This window comes from Scyliorhinus canicula, chromosome 14 (assembly GCF_902713615.1).
Source record: "Scyliorhinus canicula chromosome 14, sScyCan1.1, whole genome shotgun sequence".
NCBI classification, from domain to species: Eukaryota; Metazoa; Chordata; class Chondrichthyes; order Carcharhiniformes; family Scyliorhinidae; genus Scyliorhinus; species Scyliorhinus canicula.
The window spans coordinates 38,646,348-38,671,237 of NC_052159.1; the positions used below are offsets into that span (position 1 = coordinate 38,646,348).

General features: G+C 45.1%; 1 protein-coding gene across 4 annotated transcripts in view; it reads left to right on the forward strand.

Moving 5' to 3' along the window:
• dclk1a (doublecortin-like kinase 1a) overlaps positions 1-24,890 on the forward strand; it is a 475,245-nt gene that overhangs the window by 398,917 nt on the left and 51,438 nt on the right. For all 4 annotated transcript variants that reach the window (XM_038818045.1, XM_038818046.1, XM_038818044.1 and 1 more), the window contains 2 exons: positions 11,103-11,199; positions 24,759-24,839. In XM_038818045.1, the coding sequence (XP_038673973.1) occupies positions 11,103-11,199; positions 24,759-24,839 (178 nt within the window). The remainder of the gene's footprint in view (positions 1-11,102; positions 11,200-24,758; positions 24,840-24,890) is intronic.

Consider the following 24,890-nt stretch of genomic DNA (forward strand, 5'->3'; position numbering starts at 1 on the left):
AAGGGCCTAAAAGGAGAAAAATTTGGAGAGACAGAGAGATTAAGGAAGGAATTTTACAGTTTAGTACTTAGATGGCTGAAGGCACAGCCACCAATGTTGGGATGAAGGACATGGGGTAGATTGAGTCCAGCGTTGGAGGAATGCAGATTTTATTTTTAAAGAGGATTGTAAGGCTGTAAGAGGTTAAGATTGCGAGAGGGTCAAGGTCAGGGAGGATTTAAACATGAGGATGAGAATTTGAGGTATTGGTGGATCAGGAGATAATGCACGTCAGTGAGCGGAGGGTTGCTGCAAGTTAGGATATGGGGTGCAGAGTTTTAGTTCAGTTCAATCATGGAGGTTGGAATCGTGGGAGGCCAGCCAGGATAGTGTTTAAAAGACCAAGGTTGGAGTTAGATAAGCTAAGGGCTAAGGCTGGAAATGGGCAATGTTACAAAGATAGATGTCTTTATGATATCTTTATGATGGAGAGGTGCTATGTGTTCTTTTAATTTCCAGATGCTGGGTAGTAATCGCACACTAAGCTTGGAAAGATGAGAGGTCTTTATGTTTAATATTTGCCAAGCTGCATTGTACAATAAAAGACCAGGTTGAACTGGTTCTGTTACACATCACGTCACTCTAGTGAAGCCGTGAACAATGACTCTCTGGAACACTTACACATAACAATTAGTTTTTCTAACTCTTTGCAGATATTTACAATACAACATCCCTCTTTAAAACGTAATGCCCCTATCAGTGTAACTGTTTCAGTCAATACCTTTCCTAAACTAAGGCAGATTATCAGTCGACTTTTGGAAATGAACATAACCCCTTTTTAAGAGTGTATTCCAGTGTGTATTCTTTTTGAAAAGTATGATTCATGGTAGTGCTTTGGTGATAAGATGTTATGCATCTGCCTTGTAGGTTTGACATCTGTTGCTCTTAGCGGTAAATTGATGGTCTCATCTCTAATTTGACTTCAGTTTTGGTGGTGTTACATCCACTAGGTGATGAATCTTTGTATTTACACCTTTTACCTTGTGTTTCTCCTGTAGGGACAACTGAGATAAGGGGCTGAATTTTCTGTCAGCGGGGTACTCCGTTTCACTGGCAGTGCACTGATGCCTGCAGATTTCCCGACGGTGCCCATAATGGGAAAACACATTGGCCAGCTGCCAGGACGGAGAATTCTGCTGATGGCGGGGGCGCGCCACACCAGAAAATGGGTGCGGTGGGACGGAGAATCCCGCCCAGGCTATCTGCTAACATTTCTCTTCCTCGCTTATGTTTCAGAGTGAAATTGTAACTCTGAAGCCTCAAGCGTAACCTCTGCAGTCTTACTAGTGTTTTACGCAGATTCTTCTTGTAGATCTGCTCCAGTGGATGATGATCACTCTCTGCTACAAACCTTCTCCTGTCGAGATATGCATGGAAGTTCTCACATCCGTACACCACTGCTCACTTTGTATGTTGGTATATCTGGTCTCAGTTGGGGTTAGAGCTTTAAACGTGAATGCTTTCAGTTTTATTTCTTGTACCAGGCTGCCCCTAGTCCTTTCTGTCGAAGCATCTGCTTGCAGAGTGACAAGTTTATTTCTGTCATAATATGACAGACGTGTCTACTGGCGTATCCCTTTGTTGCGTTTGCTGGAACTCCTGTCGTGTGACTCTTTTATCAGTTCTCGCAGGCTTGCTGTGTGTTCTGACATAAGTGGTATGAGGGGGCACATATTTTGGATCAAGCCAAGGAAACTTCTCAGCTGCCTTTACCTCTTGTGGCTTCCATCCCAGAGATAGCCATGATTCTTTTAGGAGTCTACACCATTCTGAAGAACTGCATTGCATCGCCTTCACAATGCATTTATCCACAATTATCTTGATGCACTTTCCCGGCTCTCTTTATGGCTTCATGTAGATGGTTGTCATGATCTTTTTTCATCACAACATATGGCTGGATATCTTCTGTTCCTTTGCATCCCCTGTATGTCTCATCTATTTTCTTATCTCTTTAAGACCGTCATGTGAGAGTACCTTTAAGAAATGTGTGTTTAAGACACATACCTTTAAGAAATGAGTGTTTATCAGTGATGTCAGAATGTGGGTGGAGCTGGGCTGTCTGTCAGCTTTTTACTTTCGTTTTGTTTTCAGAGCTGGATAGCTGCAGTCACAGCCAGAAGGTGTATGAGTTTCTCTCTCTGTATTCAAAAGACTGTAAATCGATCCTTTGGTGATTTAAAACTAATAACTGCTCTCAGTAGTGAAGTCAAGCCTGATGTCTTTCTGTTTTAAAGGTTTTTCGAAGACTTATGGATGTTAAAAGGACAGCTTAAGCATTACTTAGTGTTGTAATCTTTGGGGGTTGTATTTGAATTGATGGTTGCTAAGATGTTTACTGTATGTTTTAAAAAGGTTAACTTGAGTTCATAGAATAAACATTTTTTTGCTTTAAAAAAATACTTTTCCATTTCTGCTGTACCACACCTGTAGAGTGGGCCGTGTGCTCCCCATAGCACAATCTATTAAAAGTTGTGGGTCAGGTGAACTCCATGATACACATTGGGGTTCTCTAAACCCTGGCCCATAACAAAGACCAAAGATAGACACAGGAATTTGTACCATGCATATAGTGTGTTGGATGTTGTCAAGACAATGATTCCACATCTAGTTTCACATTCAGGAGCCATTGTGGCATCAAACTTACTGAAATCCTTTGCCCCTGCCAGTGCTGTCATGATCTCTTCCAGTGTTGGAATTCAGCAGTGATCCCATTTCATGGCCTAATTAAGATTTTTGGGATCCAAGCAGATTCTTAGCCATCATTTGTCTTCTCTGTCACCATGATGGAATTTACCCAAACTGTAGGCTCTGTGATGCTGGAAATCACTTTCTTGTCTTCCATTTCTTGGGGCTCTTTTTCAAGCTTTCCTTGAAGTTCTTGTACTTTATGTGGTAGATGAATCACTAGTTTCTTCTCTCAATCAACAGTTAAATGATACTCAAAATCCTCAAAGTTACCAGCCATCTCTTCAAAACACTCTTGGCACTTCTACATCAGGTCATCTTTATATCTGATTGGAGGGTGCTTTTTAATGGGTTTACTCTCTTCACTTCAACCTTTAGTGTCACCTTCACCTCATAGTTTACCGAGATAATCTGCAGCTCTTCACAGCTGCTCACTCCGAGGATAGCATCCATTTCAGTGATTTAGAACATACAGCGTACATTGTTTCTTTTGTGTGTGCCTCTGATTTGGGTTGGTCCAACTGTTGAATCTCAGTTCCCCTGTATGCCTTTAGCATGGCATTGTACACCTTTCTTTGGGTAACCATTTTTCCACCTTTTCAGGAAAGTTCTGCTGTTACAATATGAGTGGGATGACAATATTCTATGCTCCAGTATCAATCTGCACCTCCAGATTTATTGCTGTGGGCTTTTCTCTCACCCTCCTCCTGATCTGAACGGTTGTGTGAATTTATTTTCTCTGTGATCTGTCACAGCCAGCCATTTTCTGCAGTAGCATGGTTCCTGTGCCTATTGTGTTCTGAAATTCATCCAGGATTTATAGTTTCTTTTCCTGTCCAATTGCCCTATTGCTCTGGCTCTAATGCCTCATCTACCACCTTCTCTTTTTGCTCTGCACATCTTTCTCAGTGATTGACCTTTCCACAAGCTCTGCAGATTGATTCATATGCTTGAAATCGCCTTCTGTCTGTGCATTCATGTGGCCATCCGCAGTTCTTGCACGTCTTTCTCTCTGTACTACAGTCTTTTGATTCTGATGCACTGCATCAATGAAAATGAAAACCCCGCTGTCTTTTGCTTTGCCTAACTGAAGGCTAGCCATTTGGGTTGACTTGAGTCTTCATCTGCCTGCCCATGGCTTCATGTACTCGACAGCCTACGATGTTGTGAGTTCGTCCTTCCCAATTAGCGCTTTCTATATTTCAGGGTGTGCAGAACTTGAAATTAGTTGATCTATCAGCCTTTTATCTGTGCTCTTAAACTTAAATTTTCTGGCTGCATTTAAAAAAAATATCTTGTTACTAAGCTATCAGTAAGCTCGGCTAATTAACTGCTGGTGCCTTTTAGGAAACTACTGAATGCCAACCTGCACTCATATTTAAACTTTGCAAATGCCTCTACAATCTACAATATCAGCTTCCCAAACCATAATGGGCTATAGCTGTGCATTCATTATTTGTTTTCACATGATTCACTCAGATTTTCTTCCGACACTAATGTGGGTAGATTTCCCAAATCTGCACTAAATTGATTTAGAATGCTTTGGATTGACTCACAGACACTCGCTGTCAACGTGCTGTGTGTTCTTGTATTTTAGTTTCCAGGTGTTGATCGCATTTTAAGCTTGGAAAGATGAGAGCTCTTTATGTTTCATATTTGCCATGTTGCCTTGTACAATAGAAGGCTGGTTTGAACTGAGTTTTGTTGCACGTCACATGACTCTAGTGCAGCTTGCTGAAACCCTTACACCTAACAATTAGTCAGTCACAAATGATGTGTTTAAGCTGGAATCAATGGGGTGTAATGACGACCAGCGTTAGGAATAAAAAAATAAATGGAGAGAGTTTTTCTCTCCCCAGATGCTGCCAGATGCTGAGTTTTTCGAGCACTTCCTGTTTCTTATTTCACATCTTCAGCATCCGCAGTATTTTGCTTTAATCATAACAATTAATCCCTGATAATTAGTTCCCAACTACGGATAATACAACAATATAACAAAAGGTTAAAAGATTGGAAACTCTGTTTAGGGTTAAATATGATGCTGAGACAACAAACAGTGTGGTTCAGCCAGAAGAGAGATGGAATTGGTGGTGATAGTTTGTGACAGAAGGTCAAAGACAATGGCTTCAGGCTTCCTCGTGTTTAATTGGATGAAATAGTGGCTCTTCCAGTACTGGATATCGGACAAGCAGTTTGACCACATAAAGTCAATGGAAGGGCCAAGAGAGGTGAATGTGAGATGGAGCTGATAACAATAGCATACATGTGGAACATGCCTATGTCTTTAGGTTATGTCACGAGGGAGATAAATGCAGGAGAGAAGTAGGAGGGAGCAAGGAATCGATCCTTGAGGGCTCCAGAGTTGATGGCATGGTGGCGCAAAAAAAGAAGCCGTTACAGATAGTTCTTTGGCTACAGTTGAATAGGTAAGCGCAGAAACAGACAAGGCAGTTTCAGGCAGCAAGGTAACAGAAGAGAGGTGTTGGAAGGGGATGGGGTGGTCAACCATGTAAAAGGCAAATGAGTTGAGAAGAACAAAAAAAGATAGTTCACATTGGTCATATTCACAATGGATATAATTTAACATTCAGCAGAGCCGTTTTAATTTTCTGGCAAGTTGGAAATCTCATTGTCGTTTCTTAAAATTTACCAATTTGATCAATCTTTAGGTCCCCCTTCCTAATACCTCTTTATGAGGGCTAGTGTCAAATGTTGTCCGCTTTTTGTTCGAGGCACGATAGAAATGCAAATTATTGTTGGACAGACTGATCAATGGTGGATTTTTTGAGCAGGAGGATGGCGACAGCCGATTTGAGCAGGAGGAGAACAGTACCAGCGATCATGGGACCAGGAGGAGAAGTGGGTGCTCAGCATTTTTCAGGGAAGAGAGCAGGAGATGGTTACCTAATAAGATCAACTCAGAAAGACCATGAGGAAAGTTAGGAGGGAAACTAGAGACAAGTGGAAGTTCAGGGCTAAAGCATTAAAATAGCAGAGAAATGCCCATTAAAATAGGAAGCACAGGACTATCATACAAATGTTTTAAGCATTAATATATTAATAATCTAACAGTAGTTTCCAGCCTTATATATTATTAGCCAATTTTATCTGTGCATGTGCTTATGTAGATTAAATAAATTTAAAATTCTCTTTCAACAATAATGGATATTGGATTGATTTAAGTTTTCAGACGAGGCAGAGAATATATCAAGTTGATGGGCATTTGTGGACAGACTATCAATGTCTTATTATCTCAAGTCAAGTATGAATTTATCTCTCTCACTTGGCTTGATTGCTCCCCGAATTCTTTCTGGAACATTTATGAATAATCACTTAATGCTGGGTGATTATTCATCATCTTCAAATAATTATTCCCAGGTTCAACTAAAGTTCATATGATTAAAGGTCAATTGGGATTGGCTGATGATGAGATAAATAGTATTATAATTGATGAATTGAAAGTGATAATCTATTACTATCACATATCTGTGACACCTTCTGTTACAGTCATGTGACCATTGCAGTCACTTGATCATGAAACCCTATATTCCAGCAGTCTGATATCAAAATCCTATACTTGGACTCATTAGTTAACTGAATTTGGCACTGTCTTAAATTTTCTAATACAAATGGAGTTTAGAAGAAGTAGACTTTTCTGCATGGTTAAGTCTGTTGTTTGACTTTCACATAATTCTTAAGATGTTTGGCTTCAATTACCTTTCAGTGTGTTGAAAAACCTCAGTTCACCGGTGCATCAGACTGTTTGCAAGCTATTTAGTTCTTCAGTTTATAAATTTGTGATGGCATACAAGATTTTATTCAAAGGTATTCTGGCATTCTGCAGCTAAAGGCTTCTTCTTCTCGAGCAGTCCCTCAGGCACGAGGGTGACTTGCTTCCCCTCCAAGGAAGTGGGTTCTGCGATGGCTGAATAGTCCAATCCTGAATCCGCAGACTCTGCCACAGGTTTAGCTGGTGGTGCTTGATGAGCTGGGTGGGTGAGATACTTTGGATTCTACGCTCTCTTTCCACTGTTTACACTTGACCTCCGTGTGCTCCACCCTATGATGCTCGAAGTGATTGGCTCCTTCACGAATACTTCTTCTCCAGTTTGTGCGTTCTAATGCAAGTGATTCCCACGTGCGTGTGGGGATGTTGCAGTTATTTAGGGAGGCTTTCAGAGTGTCCTTGTAGTGTTTCCTCTGTCCTCCTAGTGACTGTTTTCCATCATGGAGCTCGGAGTAGAGCGAAGGGCTAATCAAGTAAAAGCTCCTAATCTCATTTAAAAAAACAGGAAATTCTGGGAATACCTGGGTAGCTTCTGTGAAGAAAACAAGAATCAAACCATTCCTTTTAGGAAAGAGTAGACAGTCGGCAAGAGAATCAACTGGACCACTGCAAAGGTACCTTGCACTGAATGATTTCGAAGTGGCATTGCGGAGATCTAGGAACAAATCTTCCCCTGCTGTGTTAAGCTCAGCTGGTGCTGCATGGTATTGGGAAAAGTATAACAAAAACTAAATATCAGAAAAGCAAATCTATGAAAAAGACTTTTATCCTCAAAAATGTATTGCACATACTTAATGGAAATTTTCACTTGTCTTAGTATTATCTTCTATATGGTCATCCAAGCTAATTACTTTGACCAGTTTATGCATTACATCTTAGGCAAATTAATTGGCCATATTATTTTGAACAATTTTTTGGCCCAGGAATGAATGGCTTATTTCTTGGCTTTATCACTCTATGATTCTATGTTTTACTGTTCTTTTTAGTAAATACCTAAGAGTACATCCTTAAAAACAATTTTTTTTTGTGTACTGTATTTTTAATATAATGGTAATGTATGGCTTTTAGTGAACATATTTTTGCAAAACTTGGTTATATTTATGTCCAAGCAATTTTTAGTTCTAATTACTGTTCCTAGCGACATATCTTGCGCCACACAAGTGTCAGGCAATGACTATCTCCAATAAGAAAGAATCAAACCACCACCACCTAAAGGTTTCACTCCAAGGCAGTCACTATCCTGACTTGGAAATGTATAGCCATTCCTTCACTGTCGCTGGGTCAAAATCCTGGTACTCCCTCCTTAATAGCACAGTAGGTGTATCTACACCATATGGACTGCAGTGGTTCATGAGAGCAGCTCACCACCACCTACCTACGGGTAATTAGGGATCGGCAACAAATGCTGGCCAAGCCAGCAACCCCCACATACCATAATTTGTTTTTATTTCCAATATTAAACATACTTAAAATTATATCATTGTGATACTGTGATCATTAATAAGTGCAGTCTCAAACTTTTACAGTTTTGGCAACAGGAATTTGTAAAAAAATCAAACATTGATATCGATATGGAAAGATTAAATGCATGCTATTTCTGTTAGTGCCTGGCAACTAGTGCCAGCTTTGCTCCTTTATGGACCCATTGGCTTAAAGTCAGTGTGTTATGGGGTCAAGCTGATCTCCAGATACATAGACAAATTCAAGGATAATATTCATGTACAGCCAGAGGCGCAGTTTGCAGCTAAGGGCCAGGATTCTCCCCTACCCGGCGGGGCGGGGGGCCCTGGCGTAGCGGAGTGGCGGCAACCACTCCGGTGTCAGGCCTCCCCAAAGGTGCGGAATTCTCCGCACCTTTAGGGGCTAGGCCTGCGCCGGAGTGGTTTGCGCCACGCTGACTGGTGCCAAAACTGGCGCCAACGGCCTTTGGCGCCTGCCGGCCGGCGTCGGGGCTGGCCAAAAGGCCTTCGCCGGTTCACGCATGCGCCGTGCGTCAGCTGCCGCTGACGTCACCACCGGCGCATGTGCGGTAGGGGGGGTCTCTTCTGCCTCCGCCATGGTGGAAGCCGTGGCGGCAGCAGAAGAAAAAGAGTGCCCCCACGGCACTGGCCCGCCCGCCGATCGGTGGGCCCCGATCGCGGGCCTGGCCACCGTGGGGGCACCCCCCGGGGTCCGATCGCCTCGCGCCCCTCCCAGGACCTCGGGGGCCCGCTCGCGCCGCCAATCCCGCCACCACCAGAGGTGGTTGAAACCATGTCGGCGGGAGAGGCCTGACAGCGGTGGGACTTCGGCCCATCGCGGGCCGGAGAATCGCCGCGGGGGGCTCGCTGATCGGCGCAGTGCGATTCCCACTCCCGCCGATTCCCGGGTGGCGGAGAATTCCGGCCACGGCGGGGGTGGGATTTACGCCGGCCCCGGGCAATTCTCCGTCCCTGCGGGGGGTCGGAGAATTCTGCCCAAGATGTTAAACGGAGACAGTCCTGACCAACATTTATCATTCAATTGAGACCTGACCAACATTTATTACTCAATCAATTGTAGCAGGGACAGCTTAACTGGCCATTTTGCCTTATTGCCCTTTGAGAGACCTTGCACTGTGAAAATTGGCAACTGTGCTTGCCTAAATAACAACAATGGCTACAATTGAAAACAGTTCTTTGTTGTAAAGTACTCTCCATTTATTTTATATTCTTAACGCTGGTCATCATTACAACCCGATTGATTCCAGCTTAAACACATCATTTGTGACTGTCAATCAATTGTACAGCAGAATCTCCTTTTACTAAAGCCTCAAACTGTTGCCGGGGAATTTCATGAACACTAGCAGCCATTATTTATGCAAACCTAGACAATGGATGCTTTTAGATTATGTGGTCATCACATTTTAACCTAATCAAGCTCTAACCTGATACACACATTTTCCAGTAATCTCCTTGCGTAACTCTCCCTTTTTTAAGCATGGGATCATTGAGTTTCAAAAGTAGAACCCACTACCACTCTAGCAGAAATCAGCAAACTCATCACAAATCAGAGATCAGACCCAAAAGCTTTCATGGTGTATATGACGGTTGCATTACGCACACTAATGCACCAAGGCAGCAGTGGCATCTGGATCAGTCTATCCCTTCTGAATAAAATGGCCTTTGTGTAGTTTTGAAATTTACGTTTAAAAATGAAGATTAATCTTACAAATGTTATTTGACTCTTTTTGGGAAAGAGGCTGGCAACCAAATAATTATTGAAGGCTCTATTTTCTCTAGTAGAAACATATTGAAATCTTGGTAGCAAAATATGCTATGAATTAAGGAAGTGAATCAAAGAAGAAAAGTGACTGCTGGAATACCTTTGTGTCCTGTTTCATGACTACACCAAAGAGCCAGAAGCTGTTATGTACAGAGATAAAAGCAGTCATTTTCAAAGCTAAATATTCAAATCCAGATTCGTTTCCTTCATATTGCAATACTTAAGCCCTGAAGTTGCAATTTCTTGGGAAGATCAACTGACTCGGAATTCATCCAAAATATAATTGGAAGTATTTAAATAAATAAATCTCTCACTATCTCAGTATAACTCATATTTTCATTGCATACTTTTCTAATTATTTTACTGAGCCATCCCTGGCATATTTGAAAACTAAAGTGGATTGCAGTTTGAAATGAGCTGTGCAGATCTATGTTTCCTTTTATTTATAACAGGCTACTAAAAATAGCATCAATGAAGCATTAAAGTCACTGCCATAGCCTTTCCTGCATTATTGCTGATATCACTTTGCAGCTCATTTACTTTAACAGCCTCTTTGAACTTATTTATCTCTGTCCTCTTCCGGCTTCAAAGTCCCCTTACCCATAACACACCTTCTGCACCTTCTCACCCCTATTTATCCCAAACTCCACTAGCTCCTCAGGCACAAACAAATTGATTTCAAGAGTTTTGTCCACATCTACAAGTCTGACAAGGCGTTGACACATTCAATTCAGTTATCTCCAACCATATCTCCTCGCACACTCCCCACTTGTGGGCACCAATTACCATTCATTCCACTATCAGCAACCACCATTATAACCAGCTGCTCCTATCCTAATACCTCCCCTCCCTTCCTCTCAAATGGCTCCTAAAAACGTATTTTTCTTCAAATGTTGTTTTGGCTTCCGGCCTCTTCATCCCTTCCTAATTTCTCCCCTTTGTGATTCGGGTCTATTTTCCTTTGCCCTAAAAGATCTTGCCTTGTGCTGTGCTACCTTAATGATTGTTTTGTAGCTAAAGAACCATTTTAGTTTAAGTGAGGGTGAGAAGAAAATAGATTGATCAAATAGTTGAGAATTAGATTGGTTCTAAAATGGACGATCATGCAGTATTTGCAAATTAGAAGCGCATTTTTTGTAGAACCAGCAAAAATTACATCACTGAGGATATTCTCTACCCACCTGGACTTTGAATTACTAATTTGGAGGTTTAATTTTGACACTAGTGAGCATTTCATAGTGATTAAAAATGCACTTTTACCTATTTTATTAAATACATTGCTTAATATCTTTCACAGAGGTTATGAAAATGTGTCAGTAATTAAAATGAGAGATGATGTTATTTACAGGCACAGCAATGATCAGGATGTCCTTTTTGACCAGATACTGATGGGGCATCAGGAATTTCCAGCACCATATTGGGACAATATTTCTGACTCTGCAAAAGTGAGTACCTGTTAGTATTAGCAAAAAGAAAATTGAGATTAAGGACTTGCATACAAACTAAATGTTTTATGGTGTGTAATTGGGGTCGGTAGAGCTGGCACTTTGGAACATTCATACAAAGAAAGCCATGCTCCCATGTGAAATGTGACAAAGCAGACCACTGGCGTGCTGTAATAATACTTCTGCAGCTTGGGTTGCTTGGAGGAGCCCAGAAATATTTGGCAGAGCAGATGTCAAGATTTTCTATACATTGCCATGCGGAAACAGCCCTTGCCAACAGGTATACGGCAAGCAGATGAAGAGTGAGAGAGTTTTACAACACATCATGTCTGTGCCGGTCACCAAGCACCTATCTATTCTAAGCCCATTTTCCAGCACTTGGTCCATAACCTTTAATGCTATGGTGTTTCAACAGTTCATCTAAATGCTTCTTAAATGTTGTGAGGGTTCCCTTTACCGCACTTTCAGGCAGTGAGTTCCAGATGGGTGAAAAAGTTTTTCCTCAAATTCCCTCTAAACCTCCAGCCCATTACCTTAAATTTATGGCCTCTGGTTATTGGCCACTCAAATAATGGGAAATGTTTGTTCCTATTACCCTATCTATGTCCTTCATTATTTTGTACACCTCAAAAGGTGGGATGGAGCAAATAGCCTTGACATGAAGGCAGCATTTGATGGCGTGTGGCATCAAGGAGCTCTCGCAAAACTGGAATCAGTGGGAATCAGGGGGAAAACTCTCCACTAGTTGGATTCATACCTAGCACAAAGGGGCAGGATTTTGGTTGTTGGAGGTCAGTCAGCTCAGCTCCAGGACATCACTGCACGAGTTCCTCAGGGTGGTTTCCTAGGCCCAACCATCTTCAGCTGTTTCATCAATGACCTTCCTTACAACATAAGGTCAGATGCGTAGATGTTCGCTGATGATTTCACAATGTTCAGCACCATTTGGGACTCTGCAGACACTGAAGCAGTCCACGTGCAAGTGCAGCGAGACCTAGACATTACCCAGGCTTGGGCTGACAAGTGGCAAGTTACATTCACACGATACAGTAGTACCAGACAATGACCATCTCGAATAAGAGAGAATAAAACCATTGTCCCATAACATTCAGTGGCATTAGCATCATTGGAACCCCCACTATCAACATAGTCCTGGGGGTCACTATTGGTCAGAAACTGAACTGGATGAGCCATATAAATAGTATGGACAAAACAGCAGGTCAGAGGTGAGGAGAATCATGTGTCAATTAATCACCTCCAAACTCCCCAAAGCCCGTCCACCATCTACAAGGCACAAGTCAGGAGTGTAATGGAATACTCTCCAAATGCCTGGATGAGTGCAGCTGCAACAACACTTAAGATGCTCAACACCATTCAGGACAAAGCTGCCCACTTGATTAGTACCCCTTCCACAAACATTCAATCCCTCCACCACTGACACAGAGTAGCAACAGTGTGTACCATCTACAAGATGCACTGCAGGAAGTTACCAAAGCTCCTTAAGCAATAGCTTCCAAACCCAAGACTGCTATCATCTAGAAGGATAAGGGCAGCAGAGACATGGGAACACCACCGCCTGGGGTTTCCCTTCCAAATCACTCATCATCCTGAATTGGAAATACATAGCCGTTCCTTCACTTTCGCTGGGTCAAAATCCTGGAACTCCCTCCTTAATAGCACAGTAGGTGTACCTACACCACATGGACTGCATTGGTTCAGGAAAGCATCTCACCACCATCTTCTCAAGGGCAATTAGGGACGGGCAACAAACGCCGAGCCAGCGAAGCCCACATCCGGTACATTTCATTTTTAAAATATCAGGTCCCCATCAACTTTCTGAGGAGAATGTACAAACCCCTCACAGACAGTCACCCAAGGTCAGAATTGAACCTGGGTCCCTGGTTTTGTGGGGCAGCAGTGCTAGCTACTGTGCCACCATGCCGCCCATTTGTTACAATGTTATTCCCTCAACTGAGGTCTGGACAGGTCCAATTTGCGCAAGGACTGTGGCAGAAACATATTTCTCCCCTCAGGAGTAATTACAAGTCAAGAATCCCTGTCCCTGGTGGAAAACTCTGTGCTTTGCCTTGCCTTCAAGCTGCTCCACTTGTGCTTGTAGCGGTTGTCATGCGATCTCCTTGGTTGTTGGAGATTTTAGAAGATCATATGTAGAATACAGCTGCCTTTTCATCATGAGTCATACAGGAGAGGTCTTGGTTTGATGTTCCGATAAACCAGTAAGAATTTGTTGAGGCGTTGGATAAGTGAACCTTGTTGTTTTGTTGTTTTCAGAGCATGTTGAAAAGCATGTGGCAGGCTGATATGGCATGGATAAAACGTGTTGAATGCCACTTTCTTGTAGGAAATTCTCAAATTCCTATGAAACGAATGGAGCTCTGCTGTCACTCACCAGCTGTTCTGAAAATACAAAGCAACTGAACACTTCTCCCAGCTTCTCAATGGTCTTCTCTGATGAGATAGATGTCAACCTAAGAATCTCTGGCCATTTGGTCAACAGTCACTAAAAACATGTATCATCCTCCGAAAGGTCCTGCAAACTCCACATGCACAAGTTGCCAAGCCTCTGCAGGCCATTCCCATGGATGCAGTGGTGCTGAGGGTGACAGGTTTCTTACCTAAGCACAAGAAGAACGTGTTCCAGCTTTTTCTTCAATCTCAGCATCAAATCCAGGCCACCAGAAAAACTTCTCGCTACTTCCTTCATGCGCATGACTTGGCAGTGGCCGTCTTGTACCTTCGCTGACACCCGTTTCCTCATAGGTCATGGAATAATCACCCTGACTGAACTGACAGCTCCATTTTCCTGGATCAGGAGGTTTTCAGGCTAGATGTTAGTCCTGATGTCTTTCTTTATAAAACCATGTCCGTCACTCCTGAGAGCACAGGGTCATTCTGAATGTGTTTTCTCACTTGCTTGGAAGTATTGTTTACTTGTTGAAAGTAGAAAATGCTATTATTATTATTTTATTATTATTATGCCCCCTTTCGAGCAGTCTGAAGAACTGATAGGTAATGGCAATCTTGAAAATCCACTGTGGTACCATGCAAACTAGACTGGTGCTAGACAGTTTAAGTATGTGCAGGCAGGAGCAATGCCCTTCTTTGCATCTTACATGCAGTGTGTGACAGAATTCCCCTATGTGGTCCAATAATGGTGGTGATTGGACGATGGTCTATCAGCAGTGTAAACTCTCTCCCATAATGGAATTGATGGAATTTTTTAATGCCAAAGATGATCCTCGATACATCCCGTTCAATCTTGCATAGTTGTTCTTAGCTTTGCTGAAGGTTCCAGAACCAAAAACAATGGGGGCGCGATTCTCCGCAAATGCGGCAAGTCGTAAAGGCTGCCGTGAAACTGTCCGTGTTTCACGGCAGCCTCCGCGCCCCCTCCCAGGACCTGATTCTCCCCCCCGGGCGGGGCTAGCAGCGCAGCCCCGTGAAGCACGGCATCGCGGGCTTAGCGACCGTCGCTAAGTCCGCGCGCCAAGCGTCACGGCGGCTGACGCGCACGATGACATCAGCCGCGCATGCGCGGGTTGGACGGCTCCAACACGCGCATGCGCGGATGACGTCATCACGCAGACGCGTCAAACCCGCGCATGCGCGGGCCGTCATGCCCCTCAGCCGCCCCACGGACTGATCCTGTGGGGCGGCGGAAGAACAAATAGTGCGTGGGTATCGGACCCGCTGCCCACGATCGGTGCCCACCGATCGCAGGCCCATGCCACCCTTGGCACGGCCGTGGTGCAGCCATGCCAATCGGTGCCATGGTTGTCCGGGACGGCACTTTGCGGCCGTTTTCACGAACAGTGAGAGCAGGTGTGATTGCGTTCGTGAAAACGGCCGTAAAGGCCTGGGAACTCGGCCCATCGGCCAGGGGAGAATCGCTGTTCGCCGTAAAAAACGGCGAGCAGCGATTCGTGTCATGGGGCGACCGTGGGGGGGGGGGGGGGGGGGGGGGGGGGAGAATAGCGGGAGGGCGGGAAAAATGTAGGGAAGGCCCTCCCGCTATTCTCCGACCCGTCGTGGGCAGCGGAGAATCGCGCCCTGGGTCTTTTTTCCTCCGATGGCATGATGTGGGAGACTACCGCTCCTACACCATAAGGAGGTGTATCACGAGCTAACTGCAAAGATAAAATAGGATCAAAGTGCTTAAGAGCTTCAGACTCTTTGCCCTTATTGCATTATTGCATTGATCTGACCACTTCCACGTCTTTTTCCAGAACAAGAGGTTATGTAACAGTTTCAGAGTTGTTGCCATATTTGGGACAGGTTTCCATGATAATTCAACAATCCCATGAAGGAACATAACTGGCTTATATTCTGAGGTGCAGGTGCCTCTGTGATGACCTTAACCTTAGAAGGAGATTTGTGAAGGCCAGTGGCGTCACTCACATGTCCCAGTCTTGGGGACAACGGAGAAGTGGAAGAACTCACACTTGTCCTTATGGACTCACAGACCTAGTCTTCCAACTTCTGGAGCGTGGCATCCAGGTTTCGAAGGTGCTCCTCTTCATTTCTTCCAATGACTGGGATGTCTTCCAGATAACATTGGACTCTGCTTAGTCCACTGAGGATCTGAACCATTATCCTTTGATATAATGCAGGAGCAGATTTGATGCCAAACGGCAATCTTTGGTACCAGAACAAGCCCTTTTATTTCATGATTGTCAGAGGTTCCAATGACTTCTTGTCCATCTTCATCTGCAAATAGGTTCAGGCCAATTTTGCTGAAATTTTGGCCTCCCGCCATTCCCACAAACAGATCCGCAATGTGAGGTCATGGGTACTGTTCAGTACATAACACTGGATTTGCAGTGACCTTAAAGTCCCCACAAATACTCACGGAGCCCATCGGCATAGCCCATTTTCTGACAAGTTCCAAAACTCCAGTTTTTACAAGTCACTCCAAGTCAGCCTCCACCTTCGGCCTGAGAGCACATAGTACAGACTGTGCTTTCAAACATTGTGCTTAGCTTCCAACTTTTATTTTTAGTTTGATGATAATGCCCTTCATGCTCCTTCATTGTCCATTAAAAACAACAGTATGCTTTTTTTAAATGCCCGGGAGGCCTGCTTGTCGATTAGTCATTATATTGGACTTCAGCACAATTCAGTCGCTACTTCTCCAGCCATGCAAGACCCTTCAACGCAGGGCGATTCCCTTCCCTATCTGAAGAGGCAAATATGCCATTGTCCATTAAGTTGCACAGCCACTTCAATACAGCCCTTAAGGGGAATCACTTTTCCTGTGGCACGGTAGCACAGTGGGGGGGTGGCACTGTAGCACAGTGGAGGCAGTACAGTGGGTGGCGTCACGGTAGTACAGTGGGGGGGTGGCATGGTAGCACAGTGGGCGGCAGCACGATAGCACAGTGGGGGGTGGCACCGTAGCACAGTGGGGGGTGGGACGGTAACACAGTGGGGGGGCAGCACCGTAGCACAGTGGGGGGTGGGACGGTAGCACAGTGGGGTGGCACAGTAGCACAGTGGGCGGCAGCACGATAGAACAGTGGGGGCGGCAGGGTAGTACAGCAGCACAGGTGGGGGAGGTACGGTAGACAGTGGGGGGTGGACAGGTAGTACAGTGGGGGATGGCACAGTAGCACAGTGGGCGGCAGCACGATAGCACAGTGGGGGCGGCACAGTAGCATAGTGGGGGATGGCACGGTGGCACAGTGGGGGGGGGCAGCACGGTAGCACAGTGGTTAGCACAGTTGCTTCATAGCTCCAAAGTAGCAGGTTCACTTTGCGGCTTGGGTCACTGTCTTTGCAGAGTCTGCACATTCTCCCCGTGTCTGCGTGGGTTTCCTTCGGGTGCTCTGGTTTCCTCCCACAGTCCAAAGATGTGCTGGTTAGGTGGATTGGCCACACTAAATTTCCCTCAGTGTCCAAAAAGTTTAGGTGGGGTTACTGGGCTATGCGGATAGGGTGGAGGTGTGGGCTTATGTAGGGTACTCTTTCCAAAGGCTGGTGCAGACTCGATAGGCCGAATAGCCTCCTTCTCCATTGTAAATTCTATGTTCTTTGTCTATGTGTATGTCTTCAGCACTAGCCTTGATGGCCTTAAAGGAATGTGTTGGAATTTCCCATTTAGATAACCTCTGGCATCAACAAGACCGCTGTCCAAGTGCCAACCTTCATCCTTACTGGATGACCTTCCAGCAATGGAGTGACCCAGTATCCGTGTGTAGTACCAACAATGGCTAACACATGTAGTAGTAGCTTCTCCTCTTACTGTACGTTATTTCGCTCGTCTCAACCACATTGTACAGCATAGACCATTTCTCCTTTTACGTTGTTTAAATGTTGTCTTGGTTTGTTCCAACTTTTTATTTTTATTTAGTTTGATTTTTATTCCTGCAAACATACTCTGTTGGCATTATGTACCTCAATGGGAACAGAGTTCCGTAACGAGTGCAGTTAGCCAGGTGTTTCCCAGCACTCACAGCGCCGAGAACTTCCATGCTGTCTGCCGGGACTCTGGTTGTATTTGGGGCCTCAGCGAGGAATTCTCCCACGAGGCCACACCTAGCCCTGTTTCCTGCACTGAAGTGTTCCACTTGCCGGGCCTCCTCAGTGCAGGAGAAGATCGGGCTCCCATTTTTAAATCATGGCGCGATCTCTCGACATCCCAATGCAACCCATGAACCTCCCCCCAAGCCCCAACTCACCTATAAGGGGGTCCCCAAGCCCCCCCACTGCACCCACGCAGAGCACTCCTTGTCTCGAACCCCAGCGCAGGAAAAATGCCAGCCTGACACTCTGGCAGTGCTACCTGGGCAGTGCCAGTCTGGCACCCAGGTGGCACCGCCATGCTGGTAGTGCCAGGGTGCCACCCTTCCCAGAGGACAAGCCTCCAAACCTCTCGGAGACCCCCACAATTACAATTCCGTCTGGTCCCTGTTTGTAGAGACCAGCATTGCTTGCCCGAGATCTTGGGGGCGAGGGAGTTAGATCCCATGCCTCGGGTAGATCATGGGAGAGCAAATTATAATGAGACTAGCTGCCTCACTCTAATGTGCGTATTTGTAAAATACTGATCCTGCAGGATTCAGATCAGGAGGTCGTGTTAGGTCTCGGGAGGCATAGCGAGTGGGTAGATCCCGGAAGAGGGTCTCCTGGCATTTACCGACCTTGCCACACTGCCTTTCAGCCATTAGATCACGCCCTGTGTCTTTTTTCCCACAGCTTTGGTATACCATGGGCGGGATACTCCGGTCTCCAACGGCAAAATCGCGTTTGGCGATTGGCTGGAGAGTCTCTGTTTGCGCCGAAATCGGGGGGGGGGGGGGGGGGGGGGGGGGGGGCGCTTTTGCGATGCTCCACCCTCTTCAAAGCGGAGGGGTATGCCGCACACCGTATCGACAGCCTCAGGGCGTTACCTGAGGCCCAACCCCCCAATGCTCCGCCCCCGACTGGCCGAGTTCTCGATGGCGTGGGTCTCTCATGCTATTTCTTTTCAGGAACTTGACGTGGCGGCTGCTGACTCAGTCCAGTGCCGCCACAGTCAGGGGAGAGCCGATCCGCGGGCAGGAGGGGCTTTGGCAGGGTCTGGGGGCATTGGTGGGGGGTGGTCCGGGGGTGGCAAGCCTGGCCAAAGAGGGAGCACTATTTGGCAGGCTGGGTCCGCGTGCGACCAGTGCTATGTTGCACGATGGGCCGCTGCAGGCCATCACCGTGTGCATGCGCCGCCACGAACCCGGCAACTCTCCGGTCGTAACGGCGGCTGGAGCCGGGTTCTCTATGCTGCCTGCCGACTTGCCCTCCCCCCACCAAACGGAGGATCAGTGCCCGTTTTGCGCCGAATATTCGGTCATATTCACGCCGCCGTTCCCACGCCGGCATCAGGACATAGCCTGAAAACCGGAGAATACAGCCCCATGTCTATACACCAGCTTTCAGCAGCAGAGTGGCCTGGCTTTACACACCGGTAACATGTATGGGCCCTGGTGGTTTTGGTTATCGATTCCGCAGACAGTTTGTGCACCCGCATGAGTGAACTCAATTGCTGGATTTCTACTCAGTCAGCTGCGTAGAAACAGCAAGTTCGATGGCTTTCTGCAGGGTGAGATAGACTCTCAGTTAACAGATATTTTTATATTGTTTCACTGCATAGACCATAAACAAGTCAGTCATTAGGCACATTTCCAAATTCACAGTATTCTGCAAGTCTTTTAAACACTACAACAAATTGTGCGATTGACTCCCCCTCCACTCTGTTTCTTTTATGAAATCACCAGGGGTTTAGGTGAAAAATGTGCCTGCAAAATTTCCATAATTTGCTTGTATGTTTCAGGGTCCGGCTTATCAGGTTGCACAATAATGCAGAGGAGGTTAAAAACATTTCTCCCATATTGCGCAGAAAAGTGGGCACCATAATTTTGTCATCTATTTTGTTCGCCAGCGCAAAATAATCAAAATGCTGGGTATAAGAGCACCACTGCTTCACATTCTCACCAAAAGCTCCAACAATGCTGAAAACTCTTGTTATTTTACTCATGCAGGTTTCCCGTATTTTCCACTTTTCCAGCTACTTCAGGTTTCCTATTTATACAAGGCATTCATTTGAACGTTGGTGTGTCATTTACCACAGCCAGTTCTACAATCTATTTTCAGAGTATCTTTTGCTCAAGTGCACACTAGCCAACATATTTTCTTCGGAAACAGCAATGTGACATGCACATGTTAAAAGTTTCCCTTTTTCTGATTTTTCTTTACTTAACTTCTTCCAAGTGGTTTAGCAAGCACACATCTGTTATCCTTGTCGCCTGTTTCATTGTGCATTTGGAGAATGACACCCAGGAACACTTGATAAAATGAACGAAGGAAAGAAAACTTTATTACAGTATGTTCTCTGTCATACCTGCTGCTTCTCTATTTCCCGCTCTTCATGCATTACATCAATTCCTTGAGTACATTACTACAGCAGGGCCAAAGGGACAAATATATAACACTCAGTAATTCTGCTAATCTGTTGGAGAATAGATTGCTGGACTACTCTGACACCCTACAAACCCACCGTACGTCACAGCCATGATGGCAACAAATTCACCTTGCATGGTTTCAGTCTGAGCTTTGACTGTAGTATTCAGATTTCCGGTAGCAGTTTCTTTGAGCTGCAATTGAAACTGAGACATTGGCCATTACAAGCCACATTGTGCTTGGGTACCCAAATGCATTGATGGAGCTGACCACCACTTTGACATTGGCTACAGGCCTTCTGGTAGGCTTCCCAATACAATTTGTTGTGCAAATTAATCTGTGGCCTTGTGTAAATGGCTCCAGTGAAGTGCTCAGCTAAGTCTTCTGCTGCCGAACTTCTTTGGGAGCTAACATTTGCAAAGAACAAGGAACAAAGAATAATTACAGCACAGGAACAGGCCCTTCGGCCCTCCCAGCCTGCATTGATCCAGAGCCTTTATCTAAACCTGTTGCCTATTTTCCAAGGATCTACTTCTCTCTGTTCCCCACCATCTTTGCCTTGCTGCAGCACATGCTTTTCTCCTTCTGCGCTGTCCTTTTAGTTAAACGTCGTGCCAGTATCTCAGATGGTGACCATCAGTGTAAAATCATCTACTTTGTGTCTTCACATCACTATTTTCTCGTTGTTTATCCACTTCCTGGCCAGGTTGCACTTTTAGGGCTTCTGAAAGGTAAAAGGTACAAGAGTAAGGCTGTGGTGTGGAGAGAGCACAAAAGGAGGATGTACATATTTACACCATCTGCAGCTTGCAAAATCAAAAGAGTGTGGGACGACGGGAGGTGGGATTTGGGGAGGATTAGGTATGAGGACACTGTCATCGATGGTTTCAGCCACTCCTCTCGCCTCAGCTTCAGAAATCAGCATCCCAATAATGGTCAGCATCATCTCCACCACGGGGCTCAGGACATGAATGTCCAACTGTCTCACTCTGGTTAGTTCCTTCTGCCCCCTTGTTGCATGCCGCCTTTTACTTTAAGAGAGAGTAGTGTATCAGTGAGTTTTACGCTTTCAATTTAGGTGTGGCTGTGATGGTTGAATACCAGACAGCGTGTGAAAGCAGTGAGATGGGGGTGTGGCGTTTGCAGTTGTCCAGAGTATGTGAGGATGTGGTGGAGCATATGAATGTCAGGTATGAGTCCTGACTGATGGAGCTTGTCGGTAGGTGAGGTGTGACGCAAGGAACCTTCTTTCTGCTATGTTGTGCCACTACTCAATGTTTCCTAGGTCAGATTCTCGACCTGCAAAACTACCAGCATCTGCTCCAACTACAGTGCACTTCCCCTTTAAGAGGTATGTGATGATGTCTGTGAATAGTATTGGATGCATCCAGCAATGCATCCTTCAGAACACTCTTGAGACTGGGTGATGCACAGATGCAGCATATTGGACACCAATGCGCAATGCTGCTGAGTAACGAGTGCAGAGTAAATCTGCCTCTTGGTTGAGTTATAATCTTAACCAATCTGCTGCATGAGAAGAAACTCAGATCCTTTGCATGGGTGCAGAAAGGAACAATCAGTCAGCAATCTATGGTGTCACCAGCAACTGTAATCTAGGGGGCAGTACTCCAGATGAATGTTTGAATGCATTTGTACAGCGCTAGTCTTCTCATCTCCACAGCTGACAATGTAAATGTGGCTTCCCTTTGCACTGGGCAAACAGAGGTGATATTATGGCCTTTGGTATGGTATAAAATTAGAATATGTGATTTGTTTCAAAAACTACAACATTAGATTTTCACACCACAGCAAGGTACAGTACAAGTATGTTGCCTAACCAATGTTTTAGAAGTACTGTTATTGTAGATGAATATCACATTCTTCTTGCTCAATACTTTACTAAATATACTGCAACCCTTTAATAATGAATGAAAGAATTCAGAATAAACATCATTGATTTAAGTGAATGCAGAGAATAAAGAGAGTATGCAGATAATATGGCTGTTTCCATGCTATTATGGATGATTACTGATCCCAGAGATGACACTGATGGGATCATAAATCAATCATTAATTTAATTGAGCTCATTTACCTGGATACAAATTCTCGACTTCCCTTTTGGCCTGACTCAATTTAATATTGATGTCTGGAATGTTTATATGTAATGAAGGGCAGGATGTAACTGCATTAGAATGGTTGTAGGTATAATTAGTATAATGTATTGCTGTTAGTAATTGTGTCAAATTTGACTAGTTGGCATGAGTGCATTTGGCCAATATTTAATTCTTAGCAAACAGAATAAGATAATTTTTCATTGACTCAGCAAAATATATTGTATCATAATGCTGAGAAGTCAAGAGAACCAGGCAGACAAAATTTTCAACTAGCTTAAAATCTCACAAAGTAATAATTTAGTAATGTAGGACACCGATTGTGACATTAATTTAAATTTAAGTTAGAAATGTTAAGATCCAAGGTATAAGGGATTATAAGACCATAAGAAAAAAGAACAGGAATAGGCCATTCAGCCCCTCGAGCCTGCTCCTAACAATTTGTTAGGATTGTGCTGATCCGACTTTCCTCATATCCACTTTCCTGCCCCTTCCCGGATGTGCTTGAGGTGGCACCATTTCTGTGTGACAGGGAAAAAATGAAGCTCAGATGGTGCCATTTCAAGGTTCATGGAGCATAACAGTAGGTTACCATCGCCTCTGAATCTGATCTCAGATAAACGTGTTTGCTCCTCTGCAGAATTACTTAACAAGCCAGGTTACTTACAAAACTCAGCAATTTTCTATTATAAATTGCCATTTTTCTTAATTTGATACATACAGTGAAAGGAAAATTGACTGATTTAATTTAATTGCACTTATAAAGAACTGGGCATATTTACCTAAGCACAGGTTGCAGCATCTCAGCTCTTATGCTAAACACAGCTCAGTGTAGCACAAGCCTGTGTCACACGTGCAGAACGGCTTACATTTTTAGCCTAGGGCCAGGATTCTCCGCCAACCAGCTGGCAGGCCTTACTGGCGCCAAAGAGTGGTGTGAACCTCTCCAGCGTCGAGCCGCCCGGAAGTTGTCCTTCGCACTTCCAGAGGCTAGGCCGGCACTGGAGTGGTTGGCGCCACGCCAACCAGCGGCCAAGGGCCTCTGCCGGCCGGCGCAAGTTGGCGCATGTGTGGGAGCCTCAGCGTGTTCTGCCGCATGTGCAGGGGATTTCCTCTGTGTGCCGGCCATGGCGGAGCTTTACAGAGGCCGGCGCGGAGGGAAAGAGTACCCCATGGCACAGGCCCGCCCACAGATCGGTGGGTCCCGATCACGGGCCAGGCCACCGTGCCCCCCCCCCCTCCCCAGGGCCGGATCCCCCAGCGGCCCCCCACAGGGAACCCTCAGAGCCAGGTCCCGCCAGTATGGACCTTGTGTATTTCACGCCAGCGGGACTGGCCTGAAACAGGCAGCCGCTTGGCCCATCGGGGCCTGGAGAATCGCCGGGGAGGCCACCGCCAACGGCCTCAGACCGGCGTGGCGCAATCCCCGCCCCCGCCACAAATCCGCTGCCGGAGATTTAGGCAGCCAGCGTCGAAGCGGCAGGGTGGGATTCACGCCCCCCCCCCCCCCCCCCCCCCCCCCCCCGGGGATTCTCCGACCCGGTAGGGGGTCGGAGAATCCCGCCATGATCTTTAATCATCTACTGAATGATTGCACTGATTTTTGAATTGAGAGTACCCAATTCATTTTACCAAATTAAGGGGCAATTTAGTGTGGCCAATCCAATTTCCCTGCACATCTTTGGGTTGTGGGGCGAAACCCACGTAAACACGGGGAGAATGTGCAAACTCCATACGGACAGTGACCCAGAGCTGGGATCAAACCTGCAACCTCAGCGCCGTGAGGCTGCAGTGCTACCCACTGCACCACCATGCTGCCCCATGATTGCACTGTTCTGGTGAATCTTCCAGAATCACTGGAAAAAATTGGCAACAGTAACATTCTGTGGATATGTTCTAAAAATGTCACTGTGCTGTAATCAAAGACATTAATTGCAGGGATGAGTAATGTTGAAACAATCAAAGATTTAAGTAACAGAAGCCCAGATTCAATGAAAAGTAGTGATTAAAATGATCAAAGTCATCTATGTAAGATTTATGTAAGAAAGCTTCGCGAATGCCATGCAATTTTCTATACCATTTACAAACGTGCCATTTCAAACATCCGAACGGAGATGAAAAGGAGGCATGTTGGGGACGGTCTTGCATGTCGTTATTTATCTACGAGTTTATTTATATTAGTAAAAGGATCATTGAACGTGCAACTAAGAAATTAAGAACAGTTGACAGTTAATTCTGACAATTAGCATAGTGTGCCAAAGCAGTAGTAAATAGTGTGGTCAGTAGAATGCAGGTTATGCCATTGACGAATAAAAATAGCGATACTTTTAAAATTTATTATATCTAATTACAATAATCCAAAACCCACATTTATGCTGTTATGCTAAAATAGTGAACAATCACTTGCTAAATGTCTCCCTTTTTGGTCCAGGTGAATAATTATCCTTCAAGTCTATCCCTACACTCAAATAGCAATTCTTCTGCCCTTTTCTTTTGTAGGAACTTATCACCATGATGCTTCAGGTTGATATAGAGCAACGATATTCTGCACAGCAGTTGTTGGACCACCCCTGGGTGAATGTAAGTCTTGTTTAATGAGCATACTACTACGGACTGCTGGGACACATTACT